The sequence below is a fragment of the Cetorhinus maximus genome, chromosome 15 (assembly GCF_964194155.1).
Source record: "Cetorhinus maximus chromosome 15, sCetMax3.hap1.1, whole genome shotgun sequence".
Classification (NCBI taxonomy): Eukaryota; Metazoa; Chordata; class Chondrichthyes; order Lamniformes; family Cetorhinidae; genus Cetorhinus; species Cetorhinus maximus.
The window spans coordinates 3,532,968-3,546,089 of NC_135893.1; the positions used below are offsets into that span (position 1 = coordinate 3,532,968).

Here is a 13,122-nt window from a genome sequence, read left to right on the forward strand (position 1 = left end):
GCGCTCAAATTCACCTATGAAATGCAGTCAAATGAACTCCCTTCCTTGACAATAGTAGTTGAGAAATCTGCCAGGGGATTCACTACCACAATCTACTGCAAGCCTACCTTCACTGGTTGGTATACACTTTGGAATTCTTACAATTTCACTCACTGTAAGATTGGTCTTATTGGCAGCCTTGTAAATAGGGCTGGAACCATTTGCTCACCATGCAAGCTTGGTGCTGAAATAGGGGCATCAAAGGCATCCTGCGGGATAATGGCTGCCCTAGTCCGATCATTTCACGCTGTATTTCATGCAAACTCATGAACGGGCCTAAGGCTGTCACTTTCGGCCCTGAAAAGTGCCCAGCCTATCTCAGATCACCCTGGAAGGGCAAGGTATCTCAAAAATTTGAGCAATAGATGAAGCTAACTGTTTCATGCTGATACTTTGTAGTAGCAACAAGAGTGGCATTCGCCACTAACAGGATGCTGCTGTCAAGCCAAAAAGACATCCAGCCCATCACACAAATGGGTAATACGGAATATGAATTTCAGTGCCTGTGTGATGCTAGGTATGTAGGCTGTATACCCCAAAGACTGGCGGATCTTATCAAACAGCATGTCCCAGCTGCTATTCACAACAGGCAGGGTACAGACCCGTACCCAACCAGCCCGTGCTTGCAAAATTCAAAACAGTGTCCAACATTAGATGTGATTCCACAATTGGACAACATTTGCTAGATAATCCTCGATGTGCTAAGAATTACACCGACAACCAATTTAGGATTCAGTCAGGCTCTCAACATGGCGTATTTGCATGTACAGGAAGCTACATATATTAATACAAAGGCCCTGTGTGTTCTTTACAGACAGAACATTTACATACATTGTGCCTGTTTCAGCTAAACAAAATAAGTGACAACCATTCGCTGACTCATTCCTCAGGGCAATGCCTTGATCAAGCAAAGCCAAGCTGCCTGGTTTAAATTTCAAACAATGCTTGGCAGTTAACTGTCAGTTGCCATCAATGGTGCATTCTCCATGGCAACGCCACTTGCCAACCAATCATCACTCTCTTTACATAACAGTATAAATTATTTTTTTCCCCTTTATTTTGGTATTCTTGCGAGTGTCCTGATGAGTGCAAGACGAAAAGCTTAGAAAAGTTTTTTTTCCAGCAATATTTCCAGCTTTTGTTCTTATTTTATAATTGATTTATTTAGTTACCCATGAGTCCATCTAGGTACTTAACACCCATTTTGCTGCTTTTGCATCTTGAGCACACGTAGGGAATAGCTTCAAGTCAAACCTGGAGGCCTTAGCCAGGGTTGCTAGTGTAGTATAAGTTGAGCTAGTTCATATTGGGTGGTGGGATGTTGGCATTGCTTGTTTCCAAAGCATGCATTTGTATTGTCTGCAGAAACCTTAATGTAGATCTGCTGGATTGGTGCAGGAAGATCTGGTTAAAAAGTGAATCTCCCTGTGTTGGCCATGGTGTTGGTTTCCACCAAATTTATCACTAGTTGCACAAGCCCTGTGCTTCAGGAATGAATGGGACAAAAAACACCCAGGTGTCAGCAGCTTATAATTTATATCTCTACTCAACAGTAGGCGTAAAGTTTCCTAAATAAAGGAAAAACCATTATGTGGGGCACTTCGGAGAATTGATAATATACTCAAAATACACACTCAAATCACTATTTGAACCTGACTTCAACTCCCGTGAAAAACATTTAAAGCTAAAATTTATGATAAACTGCAAATGCGCTTCATGACAAAATTGATATTCATACCTACTTGGACCTAATGAACACTGAACTGTTGTGGCTTTCATAAATATATGCTGTTTAGTAATAGCATCAGTGAATGAATAATGTGCTGATTAGATAATATTGTGAAGTTGAATTGGAAAATGATTGCCATAGTATTACCATAATATGTATCTGATGTGCTGTTCTGCGAATTAAATAGAAACCGGATTTCTATGGAAGAACAGAACATCCTGATCAGTTCGTTCTTCTGTACTCTTATGTCTGGATCTACATTTCTAACCACCATTTCCCACTTTTCCTCCCAATGCATACACCAGAAGTGGTAATCAGCTCAATAACTGGCGAGTGGTATTATGAAATAAAAACAAAATGCTGGGAATACTCAGGTCAGAGCATCTGTGGAGAGAGAAACAAAATTAACATTTCAGATCGTTGATCTCCCATCAGAGGTTTCCTATATCTGCAGTGTTTTACTCTTATTTTTGTGATATTGTGTCACTGAACTTGAAGTTGAAGGTCAATAGAAGGCAACTGGTTCAAATTTAAATTTTCAGTTTCATTCAGGCAAATGTTTTTAAAGGGAGAATTTAAGATTGTATTGGAAATGTTGACTTTGTTTCATCAGACAAATACATTTTCCTTTCACTAAATGTGTGCCCTTAAACTCCACCCTTTAAAAGACTGAGAGTCCAACAACATTTTGCTTATAATGTATACTTGGGGGTGGGGGATGGTGGTGGATCTTGCAATTCTTTCCTTAGTAGTCACTATGAAAAGTATCAAAATCTGCCCTATCCTTTGTGACATTTTACTGGTTTCACATAGTGAGCATGATTAGTGTGGGTCAGCAGATGGGCTGAATGGTGCCCTATGTCTGTTCTGTTAAAAGGATTTTCACTCCTTGATCCAATTGGCTGAAAGTTTGATTTGTATCTGCTCACTAAGTAATAATTGTTCACTTCTTGAGATTTAGTCATAAATTGTGAATTTCAATGAAGGGTAACATTTTATCTGATTTGTTATTTGTCTCAGTATGTATCCCCCTCCTGTTCAATTTTTTTTTCTTATTGCCTTGCTTCGAAATTTTCTCCCCATTCCCAATTGCTCATTGTACATCATGTCATCACGTTCCAAATCAGCCATTGTGTGTAAGGAAGTTGACTAATCCAGTTGGAGCTAGTCAGAGTATATAGTTGGAATGAATGCAAAGAACAGCAACTCATAAGTGACTACAGCAGAGACACATTGATTACATCCATGACCGTGTTCTTTCAGCAATCAGTATCAGTTTAAAAAAAACCATTATCTGGTCATTATTATAGTGCTATTCATGGAAGCTTGCTGTGCACAGATGACTTTTGTATTTCCAACATTACAACAGTGACGACACTTCAGAAGTATACAATTGACTGTAAAGTGCTTTGGGGCACACAGGTTGTGTGAGCTGCTGCAGAAATACAGATCCCAAAACAAACTTGGCCAATCAACTATTTGGACTAACCAACACTTTAAACAGTCCTTGAAATGTTGGAGAATTTACACAAGGGGCAAGTGTGTCTCTTCATTGTGCCTAATCATAACCAAATGTCCGAGGATCGAAATTACTTTATCCTTGCCTAAATTCCCCAAGATGTTATTGGATAACCTGTAAACCCCTGACTCCAAATTTAATTCATTTGATATCACACCTCTGGCTCCTATTGTTTTTGGTTTGTTAATCTTAGCATGCTACATATCTGGACTGTCCATGATGTTTGATTGAAAGCTGGTATTGGTCACTTGACACTAAACTGGCATTGCTTTTAAAGAGGTGGTTCATGCCCACATTTAGACCAGCCATCTTTAAAATGTGTTGCAGACCTGGCAATTGTCTTATTCATGGTTTATACTTTAGCCCTGATGTACTCTTCATTTTGTTCACTTCTTATTGATGATCACTTTATATCAACAGCTTATTAATAGAAATATCTTGCAAAATAAATGAAAAGCTGCATCTAGTAAGCTGAGAGCATATTAAGTAACGTACACTCTGCCATGTATTTTCTCACGGGCATATAGAAATGAAAATATGTACAAAACTTAAATTATTAAAAAATAATTCAGGGCTTTCCTGTGGAAACTGGTTTTAAATGTTGCAATTATTTTCTATCTGCTGTTTTTAAGCAAAGCATAGTCTAACCTAGCACACAAGCTGAAGCCCTTGCATTATCTTTACTTTAGCTGGAAGTGCCTTTGTGCCACTGAGAGCAGAGCACAATATTTGATGCCAGCTGGTTTCTTTTGTTTGCCAGTGAGTTGATATTAAAATTACCCTCCACTCACTGGCTGTAACTTTCAATTTACTTACAAGACATCTTGACATCAGAACATGAATTTCACTGATGATAAAACTTGTCAGAAGCCTCAGCAGTTCTAAAGACTGTCACCACAATTGTAGTACAGACTTTGAAGAGGACCTTAGGATCATTCCTGGGCTCTGTACTTCTGAAAATAAAGTCAAATTTACTTAACCAATGATTTGAATTCAAAGCAAAATTTATAATCCATGGGCCAGTATAGTGAATGTTACATGGAACCAGTGCACAGTCTCTGACTCTGCATTATAGGAGAACCTAAACATATTAGAATCATTGGAATATCACCATAACACTGAACCAGTTGAAAAGAATTAATAGTATTAGTAACATAGCAAGCCCCAAATTTGACCTCCATTGTATTATTGGAGCTGTCTAGATGCATCAGTTACTGAGAAAGTTAAAGCTACACTGTAAGTGAGTAAATTAGTATGATTAAAATGACATAGAGGTCATTCATTACATTGAGCAGTAAATGGTACTGACAGCCCTATGGATTAGATAGTGTTCTGATAGCATTAACCCTGGCATTTTTTTAATAAAAAGATTAAAGGATTTAGTGTCATTGCCTAGCTGCAACCCCAGTTTAGGAGAATGGGCCAATCAACGTGCTGGTTGGAAGCCATTTTGCAGTTGAGACTTAATCCTGGTGCAGCACTGATCCAGCTATTCACTTCAAATCAAATAAAATTGCCATCTTGGCAAGTTGGACAGTGAATTTTGTCAGCCATAGTTACATTTTAAGTTCATGTTGTAAAGTTTTATCTCTAGTTACAAAGATAAGGAATTGTTCAATGAGAATTAAAAGCAGATGCTTAATATTTTGCTTAATTGCCAGTTTGCTTCTTGAACTGGGAAACAGTCTTAATGTTTGAGAAGTTCAGTTGGTCAGGTTTGCTTCTGTAGTTTGGATTTTTCAAGAAATCTTGGAAGTGGATGTACAAAGTGTACAGTAGTTCCCAAGCAAGGTCAGTTGGAGCTATCACATGACTTATCCATTATAATTGTAACATAACGGCAAAATTAATAGCTGGGACAATCATTTCAGCTAATGCAACTTGATTTATTAATGTCTGTGAAATGGCAAGTAGATTCTTTGCCCAGGTAAAGGAAAAGAAAGGAACCAAAGTGATTTTCATAGTTCTCATTTCTCAGAAAATCACATCTTAAGTGATTTCACCTCCAGCTATGAAAGGAACCTGGCCATTGTTCTATCTAAATTCCAGCTTTCTCTTTGCTTAACATGGAGAGAGGTAATGGTGTAAGTGTAAATTACATGTCTTACGGCAGTAACTGGATTTGGGTCATGGATTGCGGTGAGTTTGTATAATCAGCAGGTTTTTGTTAAACCGATTTGGCTTAGCATCGGAATCAACAACACTGAGCCTGAGTGAATTATACTGCTGAGAAAGACACAGCCATGCACACATAGCAAATAGACTAGACTGTAGGAAAGCGTTGAATCACTTGGGCAAGCTAGCATTTAAAAACTCAAAAGGAATTGCAAGTGGTAATTGTAAGTATGCAATAGTTGAAAATGTTAAGATCTCCTGGTTCAGACAGTGTTGCTGGTGGAGATTCTTTCTACCCCTCAGTGCTAAGAGCATTTAAAAGAAAAGCTATATATTTAGTATATGAAAAATTTGGAATAAAATTTTTGAAGTCAATTCTCAGTACTACTTGCAATTTTGATGAACATTTGGTACGTGTTGGCATACGCTTTCCTTATGAATTTTGCTAATGCCTAAAAGTTATAGAGCTTTTAACAAAAGAATTGTAGTGCAGTTTTTTGACTTTATTGTTAATTCTCCTACATTTTAGCTATATTAGGGGTTCTGACATGTACTTTTTCCTCCAATCTCTTTGATCTTTTTCAGATTGTGACTTGCTATGGTTTCTTTTTCAGATATTGGAGTGTCCCAGTGGAGGCAATAAAGCACAAGTTTAGTACAGGAAAATGAGTGAGCTAGATCAGTTACGTCAGGAGGCCGAGCAACTGAAGAATCAGATCCGAGTGAGTATTGCATCAGCTGACCCACACTTGCAAATGTAGAACTATTGAATTTTAGTTTGGTTTGAATTCATAAGTAGGCAGGTGTTTAAAAATTAAACTTGAAAGGAATGGCAGTGTGTTGCTATCAGTGCGCTGTGCTGTGAATGGTACATTGTGGGTTTGTCTGCAGTTTCCTGTATAGGCAAGTTCAGTATCTTGGCATGCTATCATTTAGGGAGTTGGGGTGGAAGTGAGAAAGATGAGTGTTTCAGGCCTGCTATTGATGTGCATTGTGATTTGCCAGTTGGGAGTACTATTTGGTGGGGTTTATTAGCTAGGTTGTTTATCTGCCCCCTGAATTTGAAATCTCCTTGCCCCCAAAGTACCAGTGCTTTAATTGAAATTATCCAACCTGTAGTAAGCAAGTTGGAAGTCTCCATTCGTTCAAGATACTGAATGTCAGCTTTTTCTTTTGTTCCTGACTCTGATGTTTCATGAATATACAGTGTCCGCTTAAGAACCAATGTTCCCGAACACCCAAGTTCCAACAACGTTCTGTCAAAGACCTGTGAAATAGTTTTTACAGATCAGAAAAATTTATATCTTCAATCTCTACTTTGATTGAGGGCAGTCAGATTATTTGTGAAAATTTATGGCAAGCTTTGAATGAGAAGCTTTATGGGCCTCAGTAACTGCAAAACCTGTTTACCTAGTTGGCAACTGACTTTTCCGTGGTCCATCTTGCACATGATCCAAATTACCTATCCACAGCAAAGGTTCCATTGCTGAATGAATGGGTGAAGAATCTAAACACATTGGAACCTTTCAGCTGCAGATGTTGTTGAAATTTGTGTGCACTGTACCTAAACTGGTTCAACTGCTGATGTATATAAATGTATTGGTGTATTACATAGAATTTACAGCACAGAAACAGGCCATTCACCCCATCTTGTCAGTATTTGTGCTTCAAACACTCCTCCTGACCTAGTAGTTTCAAAATGCTTCACACAATATTTTTTGAAGTACACCAATTATTATGTAGCCAGGAACAAACTGATGTGGGATATGCCAAACAAGGCAGCTTCTCCAGCAGTTGATAAGGCCCTGCAGAAGCAATCAATTGGAGAATTGTGAACCATGGAAAGTGCTCAAGCTGAAAATGCTAATGTTGGGAAAATGAACTCTTCTCATCTCAAGCACCTGGGGTCTGAATTGTGCAACACCTCTTGGCCCCACCCTCAAAGCATTATGCTGCACCCTGTGGCATTTTTTCCATCTCCCATACTAGCCACCCTGTGGCCTCTGAGATAGTTAGGGACAGATTCGTGCTGTAGGCCCATAACTCCAATTGCTGGATTAAGACTTATACAACCATCAGACAGAGGAGGTTTTCATTGGCCTGCGTTTGAACTGGGGGCTCAGACATGAATAACCAGTGTCTCTCGCATTCTGCCACCCTGATCTAGCTGGACATCTTTTAAGATGAACCAACTAAATTTGACCCACTCTTGATATAAGAATCCAACCCAGCAAGCACATAATTTGCACAGATATGTCTGATTAAGTAGGTTCCGTTTCGAAGGATTGCACCACCAGTATGTTTTCACCAGGACATGATGAAAAACATCTGAGTTGATCTATATTTCCTCTTGGGTTTCCCTTTTTGACACTGTTATAGTTGGGGGAGAGCAGGAAAACATTGAAAGTAGAATCAGAATGCATGGGCACAACGTCATCTGAGTTCACAACTGGTGCTGGCAACTAACAATCATAGCATATAGAAATTTCTGGCAAATCATTCATTTTCAAATACAGAAAAATAGATTACATTTCTGAGTAGATTACATCTGAGTTTTATTCCAATATCATGGATCTCTGGGCTTTTTCACAATGTAAATGATTAAAATTAGTGGATAAGTGAGCTCTTGAAATAAACTGGATGTTTAATTTTATTTTCCAATGGGAAGTATGAGATCTCTAATATCTTAAGAATTTTCTCTTTGTTATTCTAAGAAAGAAAAATCTGTTTATGTTGACAAAGAATGTTGATGGAGAGTCATTGTTCCTTACCATGTTTTTTTTAGTGGAGAAGTTAGTGGGTTTTTAAAAAGTCATTTGAAACTGCAGAAGAGGATTATTGCCATTTCTGGTAATTGTATCTCTTGAAGTAAGCACAACCAAAGTGTAATTAAACTGAATTGACTGGTGGGCTGATGAATTTGTGTTTCAGGCTATTCACTTTTATTGGCATTAGAGTATCACTTTACTGAGCCCAAGCTAGAGTAATCATCATTAGTGTATTCTGACTTGCGTTTTCACTTTCTGTTATCTGTTTAACACTTACTGCTGTTCTGAAAGCTTCCAAGTTAAGCAGGATATAGTAGCCCAGTGGTTATGGCACTGAACAGCAACTAGAAAGAAGTCGTGAATTCACATCCCATTGCAGCAAGCTGTGAAGTTGAATTTAATTCATCTTGACAAGACCTAAAAAAAATGGTCATGGCAGCTGCTGAATTTTTAGAACCCAATTGGTTCATCAGTGTCCTGACATCCCATCTGGTCAGGCCTACACAGCCCCAATTCCGCATTGTGTTGTCTCAGTGCCCTGGTATGGGCAACAAATACTGCTTTGCCAATGTCTTCCACATTCCAAAGAATTTTTTAAAAAAATCAAAACTGACTAATTAAGATTTTGCAAGGGCTAAATAGAATTACATTAATGCTCTCCAAGGTATTGATCATTCTAGAAGGGCTTTTATTGGAATTTGTTAGTGCATTTTTTATTTATTGTCTCCATTTCCCTTTTTAGGATGCCAGGAAAGCATGTGCAGATGCCACTCTGGCCCAGGTAAGGATATAATTAGTGATGGCATACTCAAATCATTAGATTTTTTGCAAGCTTTTCCATCTTTTGGTATTCTTAAGGAATTTATTTAAAAGCTTCAGAAAATGTGCCTGTTCAGGAAAGGGTAACTACAGAATAAACCTTGTCAGTTGTCATTAGTGGGTACTCAGAAAGATGCAGGCCAGTCAGGCCACTAGCGTGCCCTTGTAAAGGGCAGGTTGTGTTTGTCTAATTTAATTTTTCTGCTGTTGAAATAATTGGAATATGAATTGATAAAGGAAATGCAGTCAATAATGTATGAATGGATTTCCAAAAGGCATTTGATAAAATGTGGAAGAAACTTGTAAACATTGAAGTATGAGGTAGTTAAGAGAATATAGCTCTAGCAGAAGCAAATAATTGAAAGACAGAAAATAGGAATAAATGTATGTTTAACAAATTGGGGTCTTGCAACCCTGAACAATTGTTACTGTCTGCATAAATGATTTGGGTGTAGGAAGAGCAGGAATAACGTTGAAGTTTGCTGAGTGGTATCAAACTAGGGAGTATCGCAAGATGTGAGGAAGAACTCTGGGAATTGAAGGAGGACATAAACAGGTCAGTGAACTAGGCTCGTGGCCTATGCAGTTGAATGAAGAGAAATGTGACAGTACATTTGGGGGTAAAAGAACAGTGAAACAAAATATGTCTAGAGAGTAAATATTATCCATAAATCCTACAGGGTGCAGCTAAAGGTTTGTTGAATGTTGAAATAAGTGAATCTAGCCATCTTTATCCAATTTTTGCTGAGTTGTATACTGCAAGAGTTTCTGGGCCAAAATTTCAATAAAATATGCAAACCTTTAAAAAGAGAGCAAATACAAAAAATACACTGACCCATGATATCCAAACTGGCTAACTCTTGCATTATAGATTGCAGAAATTCAATCAAAACCATGTTATGTTTTTGGAATCACAGAACTTACAGAACAGACTGTAATTTGTGCCATTATAGCTATGTTAGCTCTCCCACCCAAGGTAAAACCACTCCAATCCCCCTTCCATTTTATATATTTTTTAAACGTTTGACAAAGTAAGTATTTAAGGAAAGCTAGACTTGTTCCAATATCAAATTCTAATTTCCCCCTCACTATTCTGGGGATAATGTTGTTCTTAATGACTCATTACAAATCCTCAACCTGATTGGCTGGCATCCTTCCATCTGCAAGAGATGATGGGAATGCAGCCTCAGAACTTGGGTGTGATCAATTGAGATCAACTGCTGCACTTTTACATGTGAAATAAGAGCAGAAGTAGACTATTCGGCCCCTTGAGCCTGCTCCACCATTCATTATGATCATGGCTGATCTGTTTGTTTCGAATTCCACGTTCCCATCTATCCCCGATAACCTTAGATTCTTGTTAGGCAAGGGAATCCATCTACCTCCGCCTTAAAAATATTCAATGACCCTGCCTCCACCACCTTCCAAGGCAGAGTGTTCCAAAGTCGCACAACCCTCAGAAAAAATTTCTCCTCATCTCTGTCCTAAAAGGGCAGCCCCTAATTTTAAAAGTGTCCCCTAGTTCTGGACTCGCCCACAAGAGGAAACATCCTTTCCACACCCATCTTGTCAGTACCATTTAGGATCTTCAATCAAGTCACCCCTCACTATTCTAAACTCCAGCGGAAACAAGCCCAGCCTGTCTGTCCTTTCCTCATAAGACAACCTGTTTGTTCCAGGTATCAGTCTAGTAAACCTCCTCTGACCTTCCAACGCATTTACATCCTCCCTTAAATAAGGATACCAAAACTGCACACAATATTTGAGATGTGGTCGCAGCAATGCCCTGTACAACTGAAGCATAACATCCTTACTTTTAAGAAGGGCCTGAAGGCTCTGAGGAAGAGTCATACAGACTCGAAACATTAACTCTGTTTCTCTCCACAGATGCTGCTAGACCTGCTGAGTTTTTCCAGCATCTTCTGTTTTTGACCCTTACTTATGTTCAATTCCTCTTGTTATAAAGGATAGCATTTCATTAGCCACTTTAATTACTTGCTTTACCTGCATACTAACCTTTTGTGACTCATGCACTGGAACACCGAGATTCCTCTGCAGCTCGGAATTCTGCAGCCGTTCTCTGTTTAAGTAATACTCATTTTTTTATTCTCTTTGCCAAACTGAACAACTTCACTTTTTCCCACATAATACTCCATCTGCCATATTTTTCCCACTCACTCAACCTATCTATGATCTGTCTGCAGCCTCCTCTTTACAACAAACTTTCCTACCAACCTTTGTGTCATCTGCAATTTCACTCCCCTCATTTAAGTCATTGACATAAATTATGAAAATTTGAGAGGCCCTAGCTGGACACTCCTCGCCACATTCTGCCAATCAGAAAAAGACCCATTTATGCATACTCTGTTTTCTGCCAGCCAGCCAATCTTCTATCCATGCTAATACGTTACCCCTACCTACACCATGAGCTATTATTTTCCTCAGTAACCTTTGATGTGGCACCTTATCAAATGCCTTCTGGAAATCCAAGTACAGCATGTCTACAGGCTACCCTTTATCCACAGTGCATGTTATTCCTTCGAAGAACTCCAATAAATAATTTAAATGTGATTTCCCTGTCACAAAACCATGCCGACCCTTCCCGATTACCTTTGAGTTTCTCGTAAGTGCCCAGCTGTAACCTCCTTATGCAGTTTGGCAGGAAGAATATAGGAGCTGAACATTATTTAAGTGGAGAAAGACTGCAGAAAGCAGCAGCACAGAGGGACTTGGGGGTCCTCATGCATGAATCGCAAGGGCTAGCATGCAAGTTCAGTGGGTAATAGGGAAGGCAGATGGAATATTGGCCTTCATTTCAAAGGGAATGGAGTATAAAAATAAGCAAGTCTTGCTAAAATTATACAAGGCACTTGTTAGACCACACCTAGAATACTGTGAACAGTTTTGGTCCTCTTATCCAAGGAAAGATGTACTGGCATTGAAGACAGTCCAGAGAAGGTTCACTAGGTTGATCCTGGGTATGGAGGGATTTTCTTATGAGGAGAGGTTGTGTACTCATTGGTGTTTAGAAGAATGAGAGGTGACCTTATTGAAACATATAAGATTCTTAGAGAGCTTGAGAGGGTAGATGCTGAGAGGTTGTTTCCCCTTGTGGGAGAGTCTAGGACCAGAGGGCATAATCTGAGTAAGGGGTCGCCCATTTAAGACAGAGATGAGGAGGAATTTCTTCTCTCAGAGGGTAGTCAATCTGTGAATTCTTTACCACAGAGGGCTGTAGAGGCTGGGTTGTTAAGTACATTTAAGGCTGAGATAGACAGATAGTAACGGGATCAAAGGTTATGGGGAAAAGGCAGGAAAGTGGAGTTGATGATTATCAGATCAGCCATGATCTCACTGAATGGTGGACTCGATGGGCCAAATGGCCTACTTCTGCTCCGATATCTTATGGCCTTAATGATTGACTCTTAACACCTTCCCACAACAGATGTCAAGCTAGCTGGCCTATAGTTTCCTGTTTTCTGCCTCACTCCCTTGAATAGAGGTTGTTATGTTTGCTACTTTCAAGTCTGATGGAACCTTTCCAAAATCTAGAGAATTTTGGAAAATTAACACCAACTACCTATTAGCCGCCTCTTTTAAGGCCCTAGGATGAAGTCCATCAGGACCCAGAGACTTGTCAGCCCACAGCTCCATCACTTTGCGTAATACTACTTCCCTAGCGATTATAATTTCACCAAGTTCTCCTCTCAGTTCCACCTCCATATTTACCAGCTATTACTGGAATGTTTTTTGCATCCTCTATAGTGAAGACAAGCAAAACGTTTGTTCGTTCCATCCGCTATTTCCTTATTATCTACTATTAGCTGCACATTGTCACTTTCTAAAGGACCAACACTCAAGTTTATTTTTTTCCATTTAAAATACCTGTAGGAACTCTTGCTATCCATTTTTACATTTCTCACTCTTTATTTCTTACTCATTAACCTTTTAGTTATTCTCTGCCGTTGTTTATATTCTGACTAGTCATCTGACCTGCCATTCAACTTTGTGCAGTTATATGTTTTTTCCTTAAGTTTGGTGTTTTCCTTAACTTCTGTTAACCACAGGTGGTGGGCCCTATCTTTTGAGGCTGAACAAGTTGATTCTGGAAAGGCAAAGTCTGCCAGAAGTGC

At 39.0% G+C, this 13,122-nt stretch overlaps 1 protein-coding gene across 5 annotated transcripts in view; it reads left to right on the plus strand.

The window, feature by feature from the left end:
* LOC144690336 (guanine nucleotide-binding protein G(I)/G(S)/G(T) subunit beta-1) overlaps nt 1–13,122 on the plus strand; it is a 76,853-nt gene that overhangs the window by 41,469 nt on the left and 22,262 nt on the right. For 4 of the 5 annotated variants that reach the window (XM_078557696.1, XM_078557693.1, XM_078557695.1 and 1 more), the window contains exons 2-3: nt 6,017–6,124; nt 8,913–8,951. In XM_078557696.1, coding sequence (XP_078413822.1) covers nt 6,068–6,124; nt 8,913–8,951 — 96 coding nt within the window. In that variant the 5' untranslated portion in view covers nt 6,017–6,067. Of the gene's footprint in view, nt 1–5,502; nt 5,627–6,016; nt 6,125–8,912; nt 8,952–13,122 lie in introns of those variants that run through there. The other variant, XM_078557694.1, reaches the window with a different exon arrangement.